This window comes from Euprymna scolopes, chromosome 1, assembly GCF_053919585.1.
Source record: "Euprymna scolopes isolate OS-2025 chromosome 1, ASM5391958v1, whole genome shotgun sequence".
Taxonomy (NCBI): Eukaryota; Metazoa; Mollusca; class Cephalopoda; order Sepiida; family Sepiolidae; genus Euprymna; species Euprymna scolopes.
Window position 1 is genome coordinate 33,554,059 of NC_136482.1, and position 25,452 is coordinate 33,579,510.

At 31.3% G+C, this 25,452-nt stretch overlaps 1 protein-coding gene across 1 annotated transcript in view; it reads right to left on the reverse strand.

Moving 5' to 3' along the window:
- The window catches only part of LOC145292385 (two pore channel protein 1-like), a 116,051-nt gene that overhangs the window by 46,192 nt on the left and 44,407 nt on the right, over positions 1 to 25,452 (reverse strand). Inside the window, exons 6-14 of the mRNA XM_080138724.1 lie at positions 22,046 to 22,080; positions 15,802 to 15,860; positions 10,842 to 10,941; positions 9,317 to 9,433; positions 7,611 to 7,674; positions 6,461 to 6,570; positions 4,232 to 4,295; positions 1,574 to 1,618; positions 69 to 125 (exon numbers count right to left, since the gene is read on the reverse strand). Of these exons, the coding sequence (XP_079994850.1) occupies positions 69 to 125; positions 1,574 to 1,618; positions 4,232 to 4,295; positions 6,461 to 6,570; positions 7,611 to 7,674; positions 9,317 to 9,433; positions 10,842 to 10,941; positions 15,802 to 15,860; positions 22,046 to 22,080 (651 nt within the window). The remainder of the gene's footprint in view (positions 1 to 68; positions 126 to 1,573; positions 1,619 to 4,231; positions 4,296 to 6,460; positions 6,571 to 7,610; positions 7,675 to 9,316; positions 9,434 to 10,841; positions 10,942 to 15,801; positions 15,861 to 22,045; positions 22,081 to 25,452) is intronic.

Here is a 25,452-nt window from a genome sequence, read left to right on the forward strand (position 1 = left end):
GTTAAAATGTTTTCCCACCTTAACAGAAGCTTTTAATACTCTCACAAATAAAAGCCAGGATGCCTTACCTGATAGATGTACTGTTTCTATAAGGATCCAAACAAAGTTAGCAGCAATGGTAAGATCTGAAACATAAGAGAAAATTAAGAAAAAAAGGAATTGCCTTTAACATAATTTTAAATGGACAAAAAGTATACCAGTTACACTGTTTTGCAGTTAGTAATATCCAAATTAAACATAAAATTATTTTGTCAAATTTTCAAAGTCAGGCCCAAATAGCATTCAAACTGACAAATTAAAGTTTGGCTTTGAGTAATCAATTTTCATTTGTTATTGTAAACATGTCCTGTGCAGCAGTATGTTCTGCTGCTGTAGACGTTGCAGTGATAGATGCATGGTCAAAGGAAGAGAGGGGAACAGAAAACTGAATATCTTTAACCAGAATCTGATCACCCAAGAGATAGTCTCTTTGTTTGAACAAGAGAAGTACTTCATTGAATGGCAAAAGTCTCACTGGGATCAGTTTTGTGAGAAAAACAATGTCTAAGGTCATCTGTGGGTGAGCCTAGGAATGGAGACAGTAGGATCTCCAGCGGATGTTGGGAGCAACCAAACAGTGGCTGCCAACAAAAGGCCACAGTTAGTCAGGGTATGAAGAGATCCCAGGAGATGGGATTGGATGGAGGGGGGGGGGTCGTGATTGGCACTCCAGAGAAAGAGGAGGAAAAACGGGAGTTAAAGTTGAATATTTGAAAAAGGAAAGTTGGTTTTAATGAGATCTGGCGCACAGTTGGTTACCGACCCCCAACAGTTTTGAATGCAGAAATAGATACTGTATTATTTAGATTACTGTTCTTATATTGGGTGTTATTCTCACGTTTCAACTGATATAACCTCCAACCTTCTTGAGGTGTATCTTGTTGAACTCCTGAATCTTTCTGTCAAACTAGAATTTGTACAGTATTATGAATGGAACCTTTTATTTAATTCATGGTGGTAACATGCTCTCGTTCTGTCAGCCATGATCAGTTAGAAGACTTAATTTGAAATTATATTACAAGTATCACCCACATTAACAAGTTCTTGATGATCCGTCCCCTTAAGTAATCCAATTTATCAAATTTTCACTACGATATTGTCCCATTGACTAATGTACACTCATTAACCTTTATCCTTAAGTGGCTTTTAGCCTTGATAAGTGATGCCTCCTTTGTATAAAAAAGATTGAATCTTCAACCTCCAGAAGAGTGTTACATAGAACTGAATTTTTAATATTTCATCCTTTATGCCATGGGTTCTTGCAGTACTAAAAGATGCAGAGCCAACAAAGAAATCTACTGGTCCTATGGTTGTAACCATATAAAAATGAGGAACTGAGCCAGACACATCCAGCTAGCTTCCAGTAGGAAAGAAACCGTGGTTTGATTTAAGATTCATACTCGTAGCCAGTACAGTTCAAGGGAGATAACTAAATTAGTAGAAGAGACAACTTGTCAGAGTCAAGAATAACTTTGTCAAAGGAAAAATAATAAACGTACAAAATAAATTACAAAATATAACTCCATATACTTACAGATGTAATATTCAAAACATTTGTGGGTCACCAATTTATACAAAGCTGAAAAAAAAAAAAAAAAAAGTATTTTAGTAAATTATGATTTAACTTAAATTTTTTATTGTACCAGTAAAACAATGCATTTCAAAGAAATCTTGAATCTTTTGGAAAATTCTAAACATTCAACAAATCTATTTAACAAAAATCTGACTAAAATGTACATCTATTCATATAATGTCTGCTAGTTGCAACACTGATTTTAGAAAAATCATTATGTGTCTTGTGAAAAGGATTATTTTGATGGCAAATTAGTCATTTGGTACAGAAACCAAATATCACTTCAAATCCACAGTAAAAAATTTCCCCCACTCTTTAACTGTGCCAAAACCAAAACGTAGATTCCATGAACAAAGCTTCTTTCTTAGAAGTGCACGCCCGTGGAACTCTCTTCCGTCTGCCTGTTTCCCACCTGAGTACAACTTGGATGTCTTCAAGTCCAACATAAACAAATTCCTGATGAACCGCCCCCTTAAGTAAAACACTTTATCAAATCTCCAATACTAATGATTACGATACTATCCCATTGATTACTGTACACGCAATAACCCTTATCTCCGAGTGGCTTCCAGGCCTTGATAAGTGACGACTTCCATGTAAAAAAAAAAAAAAAAAAAAAAAAAAATTCAATATAAAACATTGTTACTTTTAAGAAGAAAAATTTGATTAAGTTGAACTTATTTTGACTTCCATTTTTAACAAAAATCATGCCAATGTATACAGAGGACAAGTTCCTTCTGATTAATAATTACATAATTCCAGTTTAATTTTAAAACTATATAAACAAAAAATAGTCTTTGAAATGCTTTGCGTTTCAAAATGGTTTTATCTTTAATAAAAATGTTATAATCAAAATACATTTTTAGTCTTTACTTTAAAAAATTTTTTTAAGAATGATTTTATATTTTAAAAATTTACATAAAAAAGTTTTTACATTTAAATGTTTTTTTTATTACATATAAAAACCCGTATCCAATAAATATTACAAAAAATATTGACTTTAATTTGCCAGCACCAGAGGAACTTTTGCAGATGACAATGGAAGCTTCCTTTGCTTGCCCATTGCATGGTTCTGAATTTATGATTACACTAACATTTTAAAGTAAAAATTAAAAAATATTTTTATTCAACTTTTTTTTTTTTTTTTTAATGTTTATTCACCCCAAACAAGGAACAGTGCTACTAGGTCATAAGGGGCTACTATTTGAGACTAGATTTGCTGGGATACTATGTAGGGAGTTGAGCAACAAGATGTCTGTTCACATTATATATGAACATCTGCAGGTCAGTACAGTCAGAGAAGCAAGGGCCTGGAAGGGAATTCCAAAATCTAGCAGTTTGAGGGATCTCTACAGTGTAGGGGTGGGATTTTGCTGCTTGTCTGGTTTGAAGATATTTACGTCAAGGGAGTACTAGTGCTTTTGAATTCGTCTGAGCACTTACCATTAAAGTATTTATGAAACAGACACAGGGATGCAACATTTTAGCGATGGGACAGAGGTTAGAGTTTGGCCGACAGTACAGGACATATTAGATTGGTGACTCTTTTTGGAACACTATTTTGGAGCAAGAGACTAGTGGCAGATGCACCAGCCCAGATGTGGCAATATTCAATGCATGAGTGAATAGTGGCTTTGTAGAGACACAGGATACTCTCAAGTGTGAGTAACCTTCTAGCAAGGTAGAGAGGCCACTATCCTCGCAGCAACCTTGGCGATTACCTCAATGTATTTGTACCAATTCATGTCTGTGAAAATTAAGCCTAGGAGCTTGAGCGAAACACTTTCAGGTAGTGTATCATTAGCTATGGTAATCAGTGGCTGAGATGGCTCCTTGTAATTATTAAAGGAAATAAGCTTTACCTTGGCAGGATTGAACATTACAGCCCCATTCAACTACAGACTAGAGGTCTTCCTCCAGAGGTTTGCCCATTTCTTTATATATATGTATTCATTAGTTTTCTCCCCGAGTCTGTTAGAGAGCATAGTGTCATCAGCATCTTATATGCATCTCAGAGACAATTTTAAAGGTTAATTTTTTATGAACAATTTTAAAATTAAATTCCAATCATGCAAGTACTAATCAGAATGCCCAACTTTCGCTAAACAAAAAGTGGAAATCAAAATGAAATAAGTTTATTAAACTCAACCGAAAATTCCCTTCTTAATCGATACTACTATAAGTATCAAAATCAGGTAATTTAAGTAAAAACAACCCGATGATTAGTGTCTATATAGTAAATGCACACTCATGACAAATGAGGGAGGTGACAGTGGCTCAGTGGTCAACAACACAGACTGACAAGCCAAGTTTGAATTCAGTTCATTCTACTTTCATTTAAGCAACCTTTACATGGTCCTTTTTGTAAGTACTCAATGTCTTTCTAGAAAGAATTCTAACTAAAAAGATATCAGTGAAACCAATGCCAAAAATAGAATCATCCAATTCATACTGAATACATTTTAATGGTTAGATTTACATGAATCTATTAAAAATGATTAGACAATCATTGTTGATCCAATGGATTGAACTAGATTACACTCCAATCTTATTTAATATCTGCACTCACTGAGGAGTCAAGTAAATATTTTCTATAGATATAAAAAGAAACCAACTTACCTCTGAAGAGAACATTAAATGGAGGCTTAAAACCTGTAGACCAAATTGAGTCATCATTTTTTATCTAAATAAATTTAAAAAAAAAAAAAAAAATTCTCAAATATAAAACAAAAATACATTTTTTTATCCTGCATAGAATATTTTTATGAGGAGAATAAAAGGTAGATTGGGTTTCTTGTTTTTGTGATAGTGAAGAAAGTAAAATGTTAACAAGGCCAATCATTAATTCAGTTTGTGTTAGATTTATGTACCATTATACTATTAAAAAAAAAAAAAAAAAAAAAAAGTGGCATTCGTGATTATTAAAAACGTCCTTATGCTCTATTAATTTGTCCTACTGTCTACTGGTGCTATACAAATTCTTTGTAGTCATCCTACTAGACTGTATTTTTCTCCATTGCACAAAATGGAAATGCCAGTTCAGCATCTGTTGCCTTGTCGGAAGCTTAAATGTAAGTGTATAAAAATAATGTTAAATACAGAATTTTCCACATTAAGCGAGAATAAGGAGAAATCAGAAAATTGCATTCGAAGAGAGCTACATATTCAAGATGTTTCACCACAGATAGGAAATCACCTAAGATATGCAGGATATAAAATGTAAATAAAGACTTCATTTTCATTAGTTAAACACAAAGGTGTAAATAACGGTGCTACTCCTTTTCCAGGATTATTCAATTTATTCTGTTCAATTTTTAGAAAGGGCCATTTTTTATGGAAGTTTAATGTGAAATGATCCCCGATCACAAAATTACGAAAAGGTATTCATGAACTGGATATTTTTTAGATATCAAAATTTCAAAAACAAGGAGATGCTGCTTCATTATCTGTTGCTTTGTAGAAAAATTAAATATAGGTTTGTAAAATGTTGAAAACGGAATTTTACACATTAGGTTAGAGTAAGGAGAAATTGAAAACTTCCATTAAAAGTGAAGAGTAGAATTAGAGCTATGTACTATAATGTTGCATCACAAAGTCTTCAGAGACATGTAACAAATAAGCTGATAAAATCTTGTTTTTTAACAAAGGAGAATGATCATGTTTGGAACAGGTGTATATTGCTGATTTTTTTAATTATTTGGAATTTATTTAATCCACAGAGTTGTATGCTCTTCTGTTAAATAGTAAATGGTATATTTGCTAGTACATATCTGATGATTTGGATTAACTGAGCAACGCTGCCACATATGCAGGAAATTGAGGTTATGGAGTTGGCATATTCACTTAGATGTTACCTTAACCTACTATTCTATTGCTAGAAACTGATGTGATGTCACATAACTCAAAAAGAAAGGGTGCATGTTTGTTGAAAAGAAATGACTGAAGAATCTATTATAAACCACAGAGCCAAGGAGATGTTTGTAGCTCTGGAAGGCCTTCCCCTTGCCATTAGCAGATGAGAAGGCAACGTCAACAGCTTAATAAAAGGCTTCAAGTGCCTCAGTCACAAGAAAGGCAGAAACACAAGGTATGATTTGATCGATTTGCACTCGATAACAAACATGCATTTTATTTGATTGTGATATACAAGAAATTAGACCTCTCCTTGGAGGAGGAGTACATGCAAAACTCATTTCATCAACCACGACTGAGTAAGACCATCAACTTCTAGAAGATCCATTTAGAATTAATTATTACTTAGGTTCTTGCAGATGATTTTAAGAAAACGCACCTGAAGATCCTCATCTGACATTAGCAGAGAAATAGAAACATTTAGACATCTAAAAGATAAATATAACATGTCTGATGTTAAGACTTTACAATGCATTAATAGTTTCTTCTAATATAGTATATGCAGGTGAAATATGGATTATATACTGACAGAGAATGAGAGGAAACTCAATATCTTGGAAATTAGATATTTAAAAGCTATACTGGGAGAAACTTTGTGAGATAGATGGAGTAATATATGTAAAAGAAGGTTTAATATTAATAGATCCGTTATTCGAGGAAAGAGATAAGCGTAAAATCCAGCTATGTAAAGAAATCATATCAAGGAGATTTTATTCCAGAAACTTCAAGAGACGATCATCAAAAAGACTGTCAGATTACCCCAGCCAAAACGTTGCAAGAATAACATTTGATACATAAGAGCAGTAGTCCGAATGATCCCAAATCCTGTTGCAGGTTCTATTCTCCTCTTCCCTAGACTTCAAAGAACAATGAGAAAAAACTCTTTTACAGTCTCATAAATATTTTATTTTTGTTTTTTTGCAATGGGAGACTTACCTTCCATTTTAACTTGCAATATTGGTAAATGCTAAAAAATTCTTCTAGATTCAAAGTACCATTTTTGCGAATATTCATTCCTTTGAAGAGCAAATAAACATCTTTGCGACCTAAAGACAAAAATAAATTCAACACAATTATTTAAACTTAAAGTTACAAATTTCAAAAGAACATAAAAATACAAGGTGAGGATGACATGCTAATTTTATGCATATTTTTTTCGTTTCGCGTTATCAATCCAGCTCGTTTGACTCGCTGGTTTAGACGTTTCCAATTCGTTGTTTTAATACTTCATTTAATACAGCATCCTATTCCAGGAACTTCTTTCCAAGAACTGCAAGATTGTGGAACCCTCTTCCTGCTCACCGTTTTTCTTCAACCTACAACCTTAATTTTTTCAAGACTAAGGTCAATAGGCATCTAGGGACTTTACTATAGTCATCTTTTGTTCTTGTTAGCACTTTACATCAAGTGGCTTCATGCCTTGTTTTGAGCGATCTCGGTACAAAAAAAATGTCTTCATGAAAACAGACAGGTTTAAGTTTGTTTGTTTTTTTTGTGAAATAATTGATACATGAGAAAATGTGACAGGAAACCAAAGTTTAAAGAGGATAAGACAACACAAAAATTGCATGAGCAGCTCTTTTAGCATTTTCTGTTAAGGCTATCTAAGGCACTTAGTTAAAAACTACCTCCTCAAATTGAGAAGGAAAAGCCTGGGAGAGTAGACCTTGTAGATCTAAAGAGAATAAATACAGGTACTTATCCAGTTTATAACTCAACCTCCAGCAACTTCACATCTGCATCTTTTCTAAGTACATCTACAGCTGTTTACATAGGTTACGTAAACAGCTGAGAAGTGCACTTAAAGATTAAAAAAAAAACACTTCCATTATCTTCCCTGATTAATTTTACATAATACTTGTCCATTTCATGAACATTTTCTATCCTTTTTCTATATGGCATACACAAATATTGAGTTTATATAATATATACATACACACCATTAAAATAAAACATTTCCAATTCTGTATTCACCAACAGATATTAAGAATCCTATATTCAAACATAGATATCAAGAATTCTGTATTCAAGTATAGATAATTAATGAATAGAGCTCATTCAGAGTGCTCAATAGTGCAATACTTACTTTTATTTGGTCTGAAATATTTCATCATTCCCATAAAATGTTTTAACTCAATATGCATAGGTTTCTGTAAAAAAAAAAAAAAAAAAAAAAAAAAAAAATACATGTCAACAAAATACTGTTTAATACTACAATATTTTATTTTTAATACTAGCAGGACCAATGTACCGGCATTGCCTGGTGGAAAGATGGCAAAATGATTACACAAAACCAGAAAGAATATATTCATAGTACTGATATATTTTTGTTTTGTTTTTATGATGTGGTTTATAAGAAATGAAACCCTGCTAATAAAAAAAATCCTAGACAGCATGTTATTTAGGTGTAAAACCATGGTGCTGGTTATATTCGATAAAGGAGAAATCCATTTAGATGGAGGTATTTTGTTTTGTTTTTATGAAGGGTTCTTAAGGAATGAAGGCCCATTAATAAAATTAATAATTAAAAAAAATATATTTTAATTATTTTTTACCATATTATCCTATTCCTTCATTCTCGTTTCATATCGAAATGTTGTTAAGCCAGTTTTTCTATATTTGCATTTTGTATGATTCTGGCTCTTCTGAGGGGAAGCATTTAGCTGCTCATCTTCCAACTAAAAATCAGAATCTCATCTCATTGAGATTTAAGTATAAACCCACTTTTTATCACGTTTCTGAATTTTTGAGATGAGGATTGGTTATTCGTATTATTTTGATTCATCGGACTACTGTTCTCATCTTGAGTGTGATTTTCACAACGTTTCGGTCGATATAACCTCCAACCGACCTTCAGGTGTATCTTGTCGAATTTGGGAATGTTTCTGTCGGACTCGGGAATTTGGACGGAATTTCAAGTGAAACCCTTTATTTACTTCACGGGGGTAGTATGCTCTTGTTCCATCAGCCATGACTGGATAGTAATTCGCAAATGTAGATTTCGATCACCCACACTGAGGATTGAACCTTCAACCTTCAGGAGAAGGTCACTTTTACAATCGATTTTTCCCCAGTACTCTAATCATTGCGCCACGGGTCCTTGCGGACAAGTCTAGTATGAATTTTAGAAGCCTTAAACCTATTTTTATTTCTAGTTGTAAATATCACTATTTATTACTAATTATTACTATATATCTATCTCTATACTTATTACTTGTATATATCAATGTTTTTACTTATTATTTGTACATAGTATCTATTGTTTATAATTACTGGTTCCCATATTGTATTGAATTATATACTAGGTCTGCTTAGCAGTTGGTTATTCCCCAGCATATGTGCTGCTTCTTTCAGTCGTCTTACTCTCCACCGTTCCTCTCTGTCTATAATTTTTACTTCGTCCCATAATGGTAGAAGATGGTTTCCCTTTTCTTCAGTAAGATAAAATAATTTCTCAAACTAATTTGATCAAACTGCATTTTTTTTCTTTCTTTCTAATAACATGTACCAACATTACATAAAAAGAAAACAAAGTGATAAACTTAAATAAAAATCAAATGATTTTGTAGAATGAAACTTATTGATGACCAAAACCGATGATCCAACATACTTTACTTTATTATATAGATGAAATATAGAAAAAAACATCCTTAAAAAATTTTTTTTTAAGTTTGAAGAATCCTGATTTCCTTGATAAATCAAGAAAAAAATATTCTTTTCAAATGTTAGATGGAATTTAAAATTTTAATTGTTAAAATACAAGTTTAAAAAATTAAAAAATATTTAACTCACAGATTTGCTGACAAGTAAACGGAATGCATGTTTACATCCGATTCTTTTGTGAAAGAAAAGTTTACGAACTTTCTCTTTTTCAAGCGATGAAAAAGTGTCGTAGACAACGGCCAGAAGCTTTGGAAAAAAAAAAAAAAAAAAAATTTGATAAGAGTTTAAAGGACAAATAAAGGGAGACAATAAATTCCAGATGCATTAAAAAAATTTTAAATGAAAAATTATCAAAAGATTTCATGTTTTGGAATTTTTGAGATCAGGATCTACAAATTCTTACCTGGATTATTCGGACTACTATTCTCATGTTTAATGTTGTTCTCATGTTTCGGCCTTTGTAACTTTTTTTTTTTTTTTAAAAACACATTTAGCTGAACTCTGGAATCTGTACAGAATTTGAAAACTTTTATTGGATTTAAAAGGGTACTTTGCTCTTCCATCACTCTTGATCCGGTAGAAATGTTAATTTGTGATTGTATTGGGAATACTGAATGGCAAAAAAATCTTAAATGAATGTCCTAACCCATTTCCACCATCATGCATATGTAAAATTGAATAAAATTTTACTCCATTTCTGTCCATTTTAGCTTTTTAGGAAACTTACCAAAAACTCTGCAATTGGAGATAAATTCTACATTATATTTTTCACATGCTGAAAAGTTAGGAACAAAAAATTACTCAACCTACAACAATCTCAGTGTGAAGACCCACAAAAAAGTTTCCTAATCCTATTACTAACCTTACGTCCGATAAAGAAAAAAGTCTCATCAAAATAGTGTGAAAATGAGGAACTTCCCCTTTTCTTATTCATTGGACAGTTCTGTACTCACCAACTTTTGTGTGATAGTTATAACAACTTGGGAACAGGTGTTTTGTTTGTAACACCATCTCTAGCAGATGGTCTTACAGAGCTGATGGACTCTTTCTATTCGATTTTTAATTTTTCATCAGAGTTGCCTTCTCATAGAGGATTACCGTACCCACAGCTAAGAAACTCTATACCTGTTGTATGGTGGCCCTGTAGAATATTAGATGGAGACTAATAGGTGCTGCAGCTTGTCCAAGGGTGGTCTAGAACTGTATGAAGCAAGGGCACTCAGCTCCTTGAGGGAGTATATCCGGATACCTAAATACATACTGTACCTAGTATTCCCATATAATCACCCAGCAGGTTGGTAATAAACTCAACATTGCTTAACTTTGGTGTGTCAACATGATTAGGTCATATCATTCAGTTATTCGTGGTTAATTAGTAAAGTGGATTTAAATAGATTTTTAAGTGCAGTAGAGCCCCGGGATACGGTGGCCCTAGGATACAGTTTTTCCAGATTACGATGTGGAATACAATGTTTTTTCAGCCCCTGGTTACAGTGTTTGCCCCACCTTATGGGGTTATTTATAATGTTATTTGATAATATACATGTGTATTATATACTGTACTGTATTTTGTTACTCATTTTTAATGCCATATCCCAGGGTTATACTGAATTAGTAAAAAAAGAAAAAAGATAAAATTTATTAATATACTTACCAGGTTCATGAGAAAAAAAAGTTCCAAGCTGAGGTAAATGATAAAGAATGCTGCATAGTATCGTGATTCGTTATATGCTGGCATCATCACATCAGGGTAACTAGCAAGGTCAAAGGGGAACAAAAAGGTTAAATAACATGCATGAAAAGAAAAACTGTAGTTAGAAAAAAATTGCTTTTGACCTGTAATCTAATAATAAACAAAAAAATAATTGACATCGTTCGCATGACTTCTTAAATTCGACTTTTTCCTTTTGCTGCCAAACACTCCATTTTCCCTTCTCCCAAATTCATTCATATGCATATTAATTATTTCAAACAACAACTATTAAACACTTATGAAAAAAGAAAATATATATATAAGATTTTTTTTTTAATTATGGAAGACCCTTATTTATTATTATTTATTATACTAAAGTAGAGTTAATAAACGTTTGCTTTTTTTAAAGCTTTTGCCTACATGTTTTAATCACAAAAAATACATTAAGTATTCCTTGATTGGGGATAACTTGTTATATATTAATCTAATAGTTATTTCCCTTGGATTTAGACTGAAGAGAGAGTTGTCGCCCTTTGGGGAGAAAGTAAATTTCTATAAAAGTGAAACGGTAAACGAAGGTCTAAACAAAGACTTTAATCTTGACGCACCAGCACTTTCTACTGTACCATTTTGTTCAGTAAATTGTTGAATAAATCTGTCAAAGATTACACTGAACCCTCAGTTCATCTAAGCGTTTGATATTAAACAGATAACGTGTTAAAGTTTTTCATTTGAATTGTTTTAATTAGCAATTTGCCAGTAACTCCTCAAATGATCAATCTTTTACTAACTTTATATCTATCACCCTCTTTATCTTGCTTGATACCTTTTATACAACATCTATCATTCTCGCTTCCATCACTTTGTTTAAGGTAAATAAGGAAAGGCTAATAAGATTGCAATCCACCATTACAAAAGGGAATATCACCATAAATAGTAATAATATTTAACTCTGCAGCATAGAGGGGGAAAAGAGGGAGGAAGTATAGTAAGCAGAAAGAGGCTAGTAACAGATTTTATATTTATAGTTGTTTATATTTAACTGGTGTTGCAAACTCACCTTTCCTTATTTAAATAATCTAACACTATCTATGGATGACCCAAAGGATCACTTTCTTTTTCTAAGAATCTTTTGTCTCTCCAACTCTCCTGAACATGCATCTAGTCTAATATTAAATCCGCAGTGACAATAATATACTCAATCTTCTAATTTTTCATTTGTTCCTTTTGCAATTTCTTTTCATCCATTCTTTGACACTCAGCTGTTATTTTAAGTAACTTTTTTAATTTTTTTTTTTTTTTTTTTTTCGCAATTATTTTCATATTCCATAATTTTTTTCCGTGTACTCATTTTAATAGTTGATTGGTATTTTTTTTTTTAGCTCGGACAAAGGAGGTTATGTTTTAATCAGATTACATCAGATTACTATTCAACTATTTTTTGCAAAAAAATAGTTGAAATAAATAAACAGGAGAAACATTTCACATAATTAATATTGAAGTTCTGCAATTAGAATTAAAAGAATTTTTTTTTTTTTTTTACTTTTGCAAAAGTCCACAATTCTCCTCTTAAGCATTATTTTGTAAATGTTAAAGTGAAACCTCATGATTGTTTAGAGTTGAAAAAAAAAAAAAAACTAAAAACCAATTCACTTTCCTAAAGAAAATAAAAATAAAGATTTCAAAATTGTTTAAAATAAAAAAAAATTTAATTTTAACAAATCTTGTGAAATTTTATAGTGAAAAACCAATAATTTAGTAAACTTTTCTTTAATTTAAATCCAAATAACTTATCAAGAAAATATTGAGCAACATAAATTTCAAGGTCAAACTTTTTAAACAATAAGTTAGAATTGGTTGTTAATAGAAAAACATTTCAAAAAGAGAAATCATTAGTTTTAGGAATTTTTGTACTTTAGTCATACAAGCAAACAGAAAATTTCAATAAACGTAAAATATGCACCAATAATTTCACAAAACAAACGAAAACAAAAAAAAAAAAAATGGAAGAAAATAAAAGAAAAGGAAAATAACAAAAAAAAATATTAAAAAAAACAAAACAAATGTAATAGACAATAAAATATATTTCGTCAATTATCACCAAGAAAAAAACTGATAATGCTAGACTAACTTTTTTTAATCAAATTTATAAGGCAATGACCCAATACTTTCCTGGTCCAAATTTATTTTAAAGGTAAGATGTGAACAAAAATGATCTTTCTTGGCTTGTGAAATCACTTTTCTTTTTAATAAACTAACATGTATGCATTTTATTATAAAATTCTACATAAAAATGCTATTGTTAACCAACTTTATTCAACAATAATTTCTGTTTTCTACAAGTCTTGAAGACTTTTAGTTATTTTATGTATTTCTAAATACAACTATTTCTTTTAAAATTGAAACTACCTTGAGGAAAAAGTAATTTTTTTTCTTTGATGACTAAGATTTCATCTGCAAGTTAAATTCCACTGACCACAACTAATCATGTCAGACATAATTTAAACAGGTTTTTGCCATCATCTATATCATAAAATCGAATGTGGGTATGTTTCACTATTTTTAATAATCACATATGCAAATTTATTTACTATGAGCAAAGAAAGGGAAAAGTAGTCTTAACTGATAATAAAAAAAAGGGAATTTTCTTTCACTTTTAATATACACAAAGGAAAATATTCTTAATATTTTTAAAGAGTAAAATAGGAATTAATCTTTAAGGATGCTTCATTTACAGATTCATGAGCAAAATAGACAGAGCAGATAGTTTGTGTTTTTTAAGATTTAACTTGTGTATTCATTGTGTTTTTTTAAGATTTAACTTGTGTATTCATTGTGTTTTTTTAAGATTTAACTTGTGTATTCATTGTGTTTTTTTAAGATTTAACTTGTGTATTCATTGTGTTTTTTTAAGATTTAACTTGTGTATTCATTGTGTTTTTTTAAGATTTAACTTGTGTATTCATTGTGTTTTTTTAAGATTTAACTTGTGTATTCATTGTGTTTTTTTAAGATTTAACTTGTGTATTCATTGTGTTTTTTTAAGATTTAACTTGTGTATTCATTGTGTTTTTTTAAGATTTAACTTGTGTATTCATTGTGTTTTTTTAAGATTTAACTTGTGTATTCATTGTGTTTTTTTAAGATTTAACTTGTGTATTCATTGTGTTTTTTTAAGATTTAACTTGTGTATTCATTGTGTTTTTTTAAGATTTAACTTGTGTATTCATTGTGTTTTTTTAAGATTTAACTTGTGTATTCATTGTGTTTTTTTAAGATTTAACTTGTGTATTCATTGTGTTTTTTTAAGATTTAACTTGTGTATTCATTGTGTTTTTTTAAGATTTAACTTGTGTATTCATTGTGTTTTTTAAGATTTAACTTGTGTATTCATTGTGTTTTTTAAGATTTAACTTGTGTATTCATTGTGTTTTTTAAGATTTAACTTGTGTATTCATTGTGTTTTTTAAGATTTAACTTGTGTATTCATTGTGTTTTTTAAGATTTAACTTGTGTATTCATTGTGTTTTTTAAGATTTAACTTGTGTATTCATTGTGTTTTTTAAGATTTAACTTGTGTATTCATTGTGTTTTTTAAGATTTAACTTGTGTATTCATTGTGTTTTTTAAGATTTAACTTGTGTATTCATTGTGTTTTTTAAGATTTAACTTGTGTATTCATTGTGTTTTTTAAGATTTAACTTGTGTATTCATTGTGTTTTTTAAGATTTAACTTGTGTATTCATTGTGTTTTTTAAGATTTAACTTGTGTATTCATTGTGTTTTTTAAGATTTAACTTGTGTATTCATTGTGTTTTTTAAGATTTAACTTGTGTATTCATTGTGTTTTTTAAGATTTAACTTGTGTATTCATTGTGTTTTTTAAGATTTAACTTGTGTATTCATTGTGTTTTTTAAGATTTAACTTGTGTATTCATTGTGTTTTTTAAGATTTAACTTGTGTATTCATTGTGTTTTTTAAGATTTAACTTGTGTATTCATTGTGTTTTTTAAGATTTAACTTGTGTATTCATTGTGTTTTTTAAGATTTAACTTGTGTATTCATTGTGTTTTTTAAGATTTAACTTGTGTATTCATTGTGTTTTTTAAGATTTAACTTGTGTATTCATTGTGTTTTTTAAGATTTAACTTGTGTATTCATTGTGTTTTTTAAGATTTAACTTGTGTATTCATTGTGTTTTTTAAGATTTAACTTGTGTATTCATTGTGTTTTTTAAGATTTAACTTGTGTATTCATTGTGTTTTTTAAGATTTAACTTGTGTATTTGCTGTTTTTTGTGTGCAAGTTTTTGATAAGTTATTTTGGTTACTTTTTGTGTGATGATAGTAGGAAATCAATTGTTATCGATATAAAAAAAACTTACTATTCTTCCAGGCAACACCAAGTTTCCCTACTAGTTACAAATGAAACAAACTTGGACCATTATTATATTTCTTCCTTCATATCTGTGTGTGTGTGTATATATATATATACATATAAGTTGAATTTTTTCTCACTGACATTAATATTAAAACCCGAGGTCAATCAATTTGCATATTCCTTTGAAAAATGAGCATTAAGTAGTTACTAATTCATTTTTTATGTTTTTTTTATTAGATGATTGGTTTCATTACACTTATGCTGAATTCTATTTATGCACAATTTCTATATTCTCCATAGAATTTAAGATGAATATGTTCTGTCTCACGGAAATATTTATTTAAATATATAAGTGACCTTGTTGGTGTGGGGCTGAGAAGCCTTAAACAAACTCCTCTGAATATTTGGTCTATGCTTCATATGGTAAGTTAATCGAAAGAGGAAGACAATTTACTTCCAACAAGCATTTTGTTAACCATTTTGAAATTGTGTACATCCACATTTCTTCAAAACAATAAAAGTGTTAGGTCGAATACTTACTTAGCGGTGGTCATCAGAACAAACAGACTAACAAAACTATCTTGTATCGTATGAAAATACTGAAAAAAGAAAAATAGATTAATTTTTTTTTATTCAAAAAATAAAAATAAAAGCATTTTTTAATAAGAATATCAGAAATCACTATTAATTGTCAACAAGAACATAAATCACATTACATAGCTCTGATTGACAATGTATCGATGGGTCAAAAACTTATCTGAGCCTTACTTCTCCATATTGTATCTAGTGTTCTCCAAAAAGCTCAGAAACTATCAGATCAGTCTTATAAGGTGGTTACATTTATCAAAGAGCAGCAGATCAATTCAGCAAATTTGGAAAAATTCAAAGTGGAAAATCCATCAATTTTGACCAAAATTTTCAAGTTCATACAAAACGTGAACTTTATTAGCTAAAATACGAACCATGTGCAACCTTAAGGGCAAATGTCACATAGCCCCTGTATACTATTCAGGTCATTAGCTTTCTAACGAGCCTTCATTTGTTAAATTTTGCTCAATAGTGGCCGAGATTTTAAACTTATAAAATTGCCAAAAAAGGTGGTATATCTATATATGGATATATCTATACGGGTAGTCAAATTAAATATAGAAATGTTCATATCTTTGGTTCCATGAAAATTAGCAAGCTTTTTGAAGATTATAATACTGTTCTATGATTAAAATTTTATGACAATAAATAAAAAGAACCTATTTTCAAACAAGGCAGCTTCTCCTGTGGCCTTGCCAGACTTCTCATAGATATACATATATCTTTACTCTTATAAATTTGGGGATTTTTGTGTATTGATATTCATATTAAAAACTCTTTTTTTTTTCTATTTATTTAAACAGAAAATACAACTTTGTTACATATGGACCATGGAATTGCATTCATCTGCAAAAGATCTAGCTAATTTGCATATTCTTTTAAACATTCATTTTAATTCCCTATTAGTTTTTTTAGTTTTCTTATGAGATGATCATCTTTAGTTCACTATCACATGTAATTATATTCATGCAGATATTCTACATGGTTTCTACTTGCGTAAAAAGGTTATAGTAAACACAAACCTTATTTATACATGCATATATATATATGAGAGAGAAAAAAAGTTTGTGTTTACTATAACCTTATATGCATGTATCTATATATATATATATATATATATATAAAGTAGTAGCATTCGTGTATGTGTGTGTGTGTACAATTTCCAATCATCAAAGAAATGTAAAGACCATATGTGTGTACACCTCTCCTGGTCAAGAAATATTAATGCCCATGTTAGGATACCTACTTCTGTCAAAGGAAACATTATATTGTATATGGACTTTCAATATATAGCATTCTTCAAACCACTTTTACATTGAGTCACGGTCATTAACATATTACATTAAATGAAATCTATTTAAATAATTACCTCGATGATATTACTTATTCGACATAATAGCTTTGTTTCAACTGTGCTAATTAAAACAATTTTAATTATTTAGTTTATTTAAATTTCAAGTTATATTTGATTTAACTTATTTTATTTGAAATCGTTTTATTTTCAAACCAAAACCCAGAAAACCAAAAGGGGAAATAACTGATAGTTTAATTGAAAAAAATCTTATAAACGGACACGTTATTAAATATTTCCTGTTTTTGTTTTCATTTCGAAATATTATTCTAAGCTGAATTATTATTTTTATTTTGAAGGAAATTTTTTTTCACTTATTCTAAATTTTTAAGTAGCTTTTTTTATTTGTTAGAGAAAAATAATTAAAACTAATGTCCTCATTTACTTGCATCCTCACGAGAGCATAGTTAGTCAGAGACACATGTGAACAAAATCCATCATCCCCTGCTCTTTTCGTTTATAAAATTTAATCGGTGTTGCCCAGGATTTATTATAATAATTATACCATAGCAAGTGTGTTTAATTGCCTGCAAAACAGATTTTCTTTATAATTTATTTAATATCTTAAATTAGAAATGGTCAATTTTTACGACGTGACCCAGCATCGTTTAACCTCTAGAAAAAAATGGTCAATGTAAAATTTCTTTCCAACTACCCCAAAAACTTGAAAATGACGACTTTTAATGGTTTTCGATGGTGCTGAAAATGAATATCACAGTAGTGCTCATGATATGAAAAATTGCTTTTCCAAAAAGTGGGGGATCAGTCACTTTCCTATATAAATTTAACGTAAAATGGGCACCCACTTTCTAACCACCTAATAATTTCTTCATAAAACAAATTTAACTGTGATATTCGTTTTCCGCACCACCGAAAACCGGCACTGTTTTTTTTATTAAGAGATTTGTTTATTTTTCATAATTTAGGATGTAAATAATGCTGTCAGTAAGCTTACACGAGCAGTTTACAAAAATATATTTGTTTTTCATTTTTTTTTTTTTTTTTGAGGTGGGTATTTAATTATAGAATTTGTATAGTTTTTACCAGGTGCTTCTGTAGTTTACTTAACCGCCTCCTAATGTAAACAGAATTTTTGTGAAATGTTAAACTGCAGAGGCACCTGTTCACAACTATACAAGTTGTATAATGAAAAAAGAACGAAAAACAAAAGTATGCTTTTGTAAAGTTACCAACAGCACAATTAGCATCCTAAATTATGATATGAAAAAATGAACGCATCTCTTAGTAAAAAAAAAAAAAAAAAAAAAAAAAAATAGCGCCAATTTTCGGGGGTGCTGAAAATGAATATCAGTTAAATTTGTTTTATATGAAGAAATTACGAGGTGACCAAAAAGTGGGTACTCATTTTACGTTAAATTTATATAGGAAAGTGATCCCCCCACTTTTTGAAAAAAAGTAATTTCTCCATATCATGAAAACTACTTATCTGCCTCAAATTTAAATGTAATATTCGTTTTCAGCACCACCGAAAACCATTAAAAAAAATCGTCATTTTAAAGTGACATTGACCAAAAAAATTAAAACCTGGTTTTTTGTGGTCTAATACGTTTAAGCAGTTTTTATAAATATGAAAGAAAAAATTTTGAAAAAAATAAATTTAACATTTTAGCATGGGGGATAACTTTTCTATATAAATTTAACGTAAAATGAGCACCCACTTTTTGGCCACAAAGCGTTCAACCAGACATGTCATCTCTAGCATTTTTTCAAGTTTGGCGATGAAGGTGGGGTAGGGGGGGGGGAGAGAAAACATGACAAATAAAATTTTTTGGTTTTTTCTGAGGTGAGGGGGGGGGATTACATTTGAAACAGTTCTGTACTTTCACCTAACAATTTTATAAACAGAACGAACCTTAAAATATGACAAATTCAATTGGGGGGGGGGATTACATTAGAAATATAAAATGACGAAAATGTCATTTAATTGTTTTTTTAATTAATTTTGGTAGACCTTTTTTTTTCTTTTTTTTTGCGATCGCACGGGCATTCACTGCTATTTTTATTGAAACAAAAGTTGTAATGATTTATTTTTAATTATCTTTTCTTGGGGGGGGGGGGGGTCTTTCCAGTGCTCAATATCCGGAGAATAGTTTCTTCACTTTGTAAACCTTCTGCCGAAATATCTGATGGAGAGGGTATCACATACTTTTTTTGGGACGATTACATTTACATCCGTTCTTTTATTATTTAAATAAATATTATTTATGGGAGTATTCACGTTGCCCATAATGAAAATGATTAGTATACCAGTGTGTTTCAAACAGAACTTCTTGTCAACCCAGGCAACACTGGGTACCCATCCTAGTATATATGTTTAAAAAGTTTTGCCTACCAAACTCCTGTCAGTTTTTGGTCTACAGACATGAAACTTAATATATAGGGCATTCGAACCCATGCAAAACTTTATATTTGGGTTTTAGCTAGGGAAAATCGGCACAAAAGTGAACATTAAAAACATGGCATATGTCAGGTGAAGGTCGAACGACGGCATTACGAATATGCATGCGTAACGTAATAGCTACTGGTTCAGGTTTTAATTTTTAGCCTTGCGGCAAACATGTCTTCATAACTCAAGCATTAACATCAAAAGGAAAAAGTAAATCATAAGCTAAACGTTTTGATTTTAATTCTCAGTGGTGGCGCACGAGTCATCTTATTTTTTTTACTTTTTAAATCATTACTATATATGGAGTCCAATATAATATAATAAATACGAAATCTGCATTAATCAAAGTATCATATTTAAATGTATTTTATGACTGGGCAATGCCGGGCGGCCTGCTAATATACGTACATATATGTATTTCCCCAAAAACTCTGGCCTTGATGGGGGAGAGATTAAAACTTGCTGTTACGGTTTCAAATGATCTGAAATAACACCAAGGGGAGACTTGATTCCAAATATTTCTCATGTTACATTTTTTTTTTGTTTACATGGGGGTCACCAATTATCAAGGCCCGGAGGCCACTCAGGGATAAGGCTTATTGTGTGTACAGTAATCAATGAGATAGTATTGTAGTAATCATTAGTATTGGAGATTTGATAGAGTGTCTTACTTAAGGGGACTTTTGAAAATAATGTACAATTATGAATATTTCCAGTATCAAATAATCCTTACACTGTGCTCCAATGATATCACTAAGCAAACAAAACCTTTCAACAGCTCGAAACAGTTAAATTTAATTTAGCTTAAATTTGCGGTTTTTAAAAAAAATGACAAGTGCAGACTTTCTTTTTAGCAACACTATACTTTGTCCAAAATAAGTTCTCATCCATCTCTTATTGTGCAAAAACTGTATCCTCTTAACCAATAATCCCAATGCACTGCTTGTGTACCCAATACTTACAAGTACAAAAATTTGAATTGCACCAGACTCCCTTCCCGCGAACTGAGTAGGGCAACTTTCATTTTATGGGAGAGATTTTCAACACTACAATCACTGACCATCACTTTAGTTTTAGTAACATTCATTATCAAACCTTAACTTTCCATAGCATTCCACCAAGTCTTTAACTCAACAATGTCTTCCACTGTCTTAGAAACAAGTACTAAATCATTAGCTTTTAAACAACATATACAAAACTCCTTAGACAATGCTTCTAAGAAATGAAAAGCAATGGATGATAAGTCTGATGTACTTTCACTTTAACATTAAAGCTGTCACTTAAAGCTAACACCACATTTCTGTAGATTTCTTAAACAGCCTTAAGCAACTACTTGTTTGAGCCTAATTTACAAAAAGCCCACCAGACAACTTCTCTTACTAATGTGACAAAAGTTTTCTTCAGATCCACAAAAGCAAAATACATGTTCTTACCAAGTTACTTCTCATATTTGTCTCAGGATAAATATAGAGCCAATCATACAAAGTTCACAGTATTTTGGAAGAACCTCTTTTATGACATTTTTGAGTCTGAGCATCCCAATGCTTGTTTCACCTGCAGCCTTCAACATTTCTACAACATCACCTGAGAGACCTTTAGACCATCTTACCATACCATTTCTTCCTTAATTCTTATAGCTGGTCCAGATACTGCTTCTACAATTTTATGCATTGCTAAAATTGGTATCTTGTCAGTATCACCAAAAGCAAAATTTCTCCCAAACGTTATGATCATAACTAAAACATTCTCGATCACTACATAAAGATTTCTGATATACTTATGCAGAGAGACTAAAGAATAAACGGCCATGATTAGCATGCACCTGCTGCAAGGAAATAATGGCTGCACACAGGATCAAACTTAGAACTGAGGGTGATTATGCAAAAATAGGTGCATATTGGGAGTTCAAAATGGCTAAATATAAAGAGACAGCTCTTTTGCTCACGTACATTTTGGTTGGTTGGTTGTTTTACGGCATATCAACTTTTTTCAGGTTATTAAATGCCGAATCTAGTTATTTTAAGGAACGATTTTTAATGGAGTATATTTGTTTTTTAAGTCGGATTCTATTTAACACATAGTTCTGACCCTAACAGGTACTACCACTCCGGGTCAGAGTGGACCTGGGAGCAATGGCAATTAAAGGGTGGCTTCACACTCCCCAAGGCCCGCAAGGTGGGGCCTCACCATCGGATATAGTTTTAGGTCATATCCAGGATCAAGTACATTTTGGTTGGTGCCATGTTGTTCATCTCTTGTGTTGTCAGTGAAGAAACGAAACAAGAATCAAATTACACTGCTGATTTTATGAGCAAATGTCATCACAGTTTTTGGTGAAAAGAATTACTTAAACTAGAAACATCTTTCAACTTACAAAAATATTTTAAATTAAGAAATCAGTTTGGGAAATGTAATATAAATGCTAATAAAGTACGTACTGTGTATCCTTTGATGTCTGAAAATAGGTAGAACCCTGGAACGAAAGAAAAAAAATTTAATTTTTGTGCAAAAAAATAGTCTATTTTAAGATAAAGTTTTCAGTAACAGAAGAATGGATCTAGGGTGGCACAATTTCAGACAACATTTCTCTTTCCTTGTGTCTAGTGGTATGCTGAAATCCAAGGCAGCTGGAAGCAACACTAAAAAAAAAATGGAAAAGGGCTGTTCTTTTGAAGTTTTCCTTCACTTGCAACTAGGAGCCTCACCAAATCTAGAAAATCTAGTCTACCAAATTATTTCCCAACAAACTAGGGGCACAACGTTTCAGACAACTATTCCTCTGGCCTTCGTCAGTTGGTAACCGCAACGGGGTAGGAACTCCTAATTTCCTAACTGCATTCTCAGCAATTACTGCCATCCATAGTTGTTGTCTCACCACGTTTTTGGCCAAGTAAGCCTCTGGCTGGCTTTTTCTGATGGTACTATTCTTTAGAATTTTTTATATCCTCCCTAGATTGTAATATCTACAATTTGCGAACGGAGATCGTCTATATCTTTTATTTGAGCGACTTTTACAAAATTTACGCTATTTTGTTCCGTCGCATGTTTGTTCGGCTTTTTCATATAAATAAAGCAAAAGTCACTGATGCAAAGGCATTTCGAAAACAATTAGCTTTGATCAATGTGGGGAAAACCCTTCATATCAGACAATTGCTATTCATTTGAGAGTTCCCCTTTTTGGGGGGAGTTTGGTTTCCCCAACATTGTGGGGAAACAAATCAGCGGAAAACTGAACTGGCCAATGTTCATTTCTGCACCTGTGTGAACTCATTCACTTAGCAAGTCAACTATTTCATTGACATCGTCAAATTTGAACGCTGTTCACTTATGTCATCTTAGCGTAGCGGTAAGATGTCACATTTTCTTTCACCTTCTGTTCCACCTTCCCCTCACATGTTCATCACGGGTTCGAGCCTGCCTGCCTACTAACACTTTTTTTCAACACACCTCGGTAATCTATTATATAAATCTCACCTGTCTGTTTAAATGTATGTATGTATGTTTGTATGTCTCGCAAAAACTTTCAGAGGCAATGGATTTTAACAAGATTGGTATAGTTTGGAAGCTCAACCCTTCAGATGACAAATATCGAAAAATTGGCCAAAAACATTCATTCCTTCACCCTCAACTGTGCACTTTTCTACAGGGAGGGGTTGCTTTTTTTGCAAATATTTTCAAAAGTCATCACCTCTTTTCGATTGTCTAGCTTTAATTTAAACCTACATCACTTCTGGTTTGGCAATGGACACAACAGCTAACGCGTCACTTTTTTCTTTTTCACTTTCTTTTCCTCCTTCGCGGTACGGGTTCGAGAGCTTGCCTGCCTACTACCACTTTTTTTTTTTTTTTTTTTTTTTTTTTTCTCTCCACGCTCGCAATTTTCCTTCTGTTTTTTTTTTGGCTCAACCAGCACCCTTACACACACCTCCACTTTCTTTTCTGCCTTCACGTCACAGGTTCAAGCCTGCCTGCCTGCCTGCCTACTATAACTTTTTAAATTTTTTTTGCTAAACACACACCTTCAAACACCCAGGCAACGCCGGACACCCAGGCTAGTCTCTGTTAAAAGTTAGATATGTGTATGTAATTGTATGTAAAGGATTCATATCTCAATTCACCAATCATAAATTTTGAAACACAGCTACTAGGTGTAAAGGGGTTGTAATGTGGACCATATTTAGTTTAATTTAGTGTTATGCACAATGTTTTAGTCTTCATACGGGGACAAAAGTAATGCAAACTGTTCTGTTTGGGGAAGTAATAATCATATATGCAAAAAAAAAAGGTGGATGCCATTCATGAAAACTCACATGCCTACAATTTTTGTAAAATTTAAAAAATAGATATAGCAATCAATAAAATTAACCAAATTTTAGTTTCTTTGGAATATGCGAGAGAACATATCCCATTTGAAAATTCAAATGTTTCAAAACATATCCCATTTGAAAATTCAAATGTTTCAGATTTGCATTTAATTTGATTCATCAATAAAAATCTCCTTACTGATAAGTAATAGAAAGTCTACTGTTTAAAACACTGCTGATATGGAATGCAAAATTCAAAAATGTAACGGTTTGAAGACCAAACGAGTGCAGAATCTCTTTCAATAAATAAACATTTATTTATTAAAATTAAATTTGATATTTGAATTCATAACAGAATCTTCATCCGAAAACAGCTTTTCTGCACTTGTTTGGTCTTTAAACTGTTAAAATTTCCTGAATTTAATTTCTTATTAAGACCCCTTATGCTTAAACCTTAAATTTTAGACACTTTCTTGAATCAAAATTTGAATAAGGTTTCTATGCACAATGTTTTAGTCTTCATATGGGGACAAAAGTGATGCAAACTGTTCTGTTTGGGGAAGTAATAATCATATATGCAAATTTAATTTTTATGTGTAAACAACAGGAAGCTTAATCTTAAATAATAATAAAAATAAAGCAAAGAGTTTATTTCAGTTATAGACACAAAAAAAATATTCCTTTGTTCTTAATATTCTTATAACCAAAATAAAAATCTACGAGCATACATATGCTTTACAAATTCAAGAAGGAGCGTTCACATTTTTATGTAAAAGTTTACTCATTTTTTCTGTTTTTATTTTTTCGAGTCTGCACATTCAGGACTTAAACTTGATAAAGTTAGGCATAGATTGAAGTTTACTGATACTAAATCTGATAAAATTGTAGAAAGGATTTTATTAGGGATTCTACAGGGTGGCCGAAAAGTCCCAGGACACTATACACATGGCTTATAAGCTTTGACATCCAAGTCCTTTTTCATATGATCCATCATGGTAGCCCTTGGTATTCCAAGTTCAGCAGAACGTTTTCTGGTGGATTTCTTGGGAGACTGTTGTAGTGATTCTTGAACACCAGCACACGTTTCCTTTCGTGTTTCAGGCCTGCCACTTCTTGCCTGATACAGAACACTACCTGTTTCAAAAACTTTCTTCTCCCACAGATACAGATTACTTCTTGATGGCGCGGGCTTTCCAAATCTTTCTGTGAAAGCACTTCGAACATCTTTTCGGCCAGTGTCCTGGGACTTTTCGGCCACCCTGTATATTATAAATATTAAAGGATACATTCACTACTAGCAGAAGAGAAAGAGATGTCAACAGCTTCATAACTAGTCTTTCTCCAAATTCAAAATATTTTCTTTTTCTTTGGTTGTTGTAATATTCCAGCAAAAATATATGCCACACAAACAATCAAGAATGAAGTGCTTCAATCATAAGAAGAGCAAACCATGAGATAGGATTTCATTCTGCTGTTCTGATTTGTTGGTTTACATTCAATAATAAACATTTTATTTGATTGTGACATGCAAAACATTACTT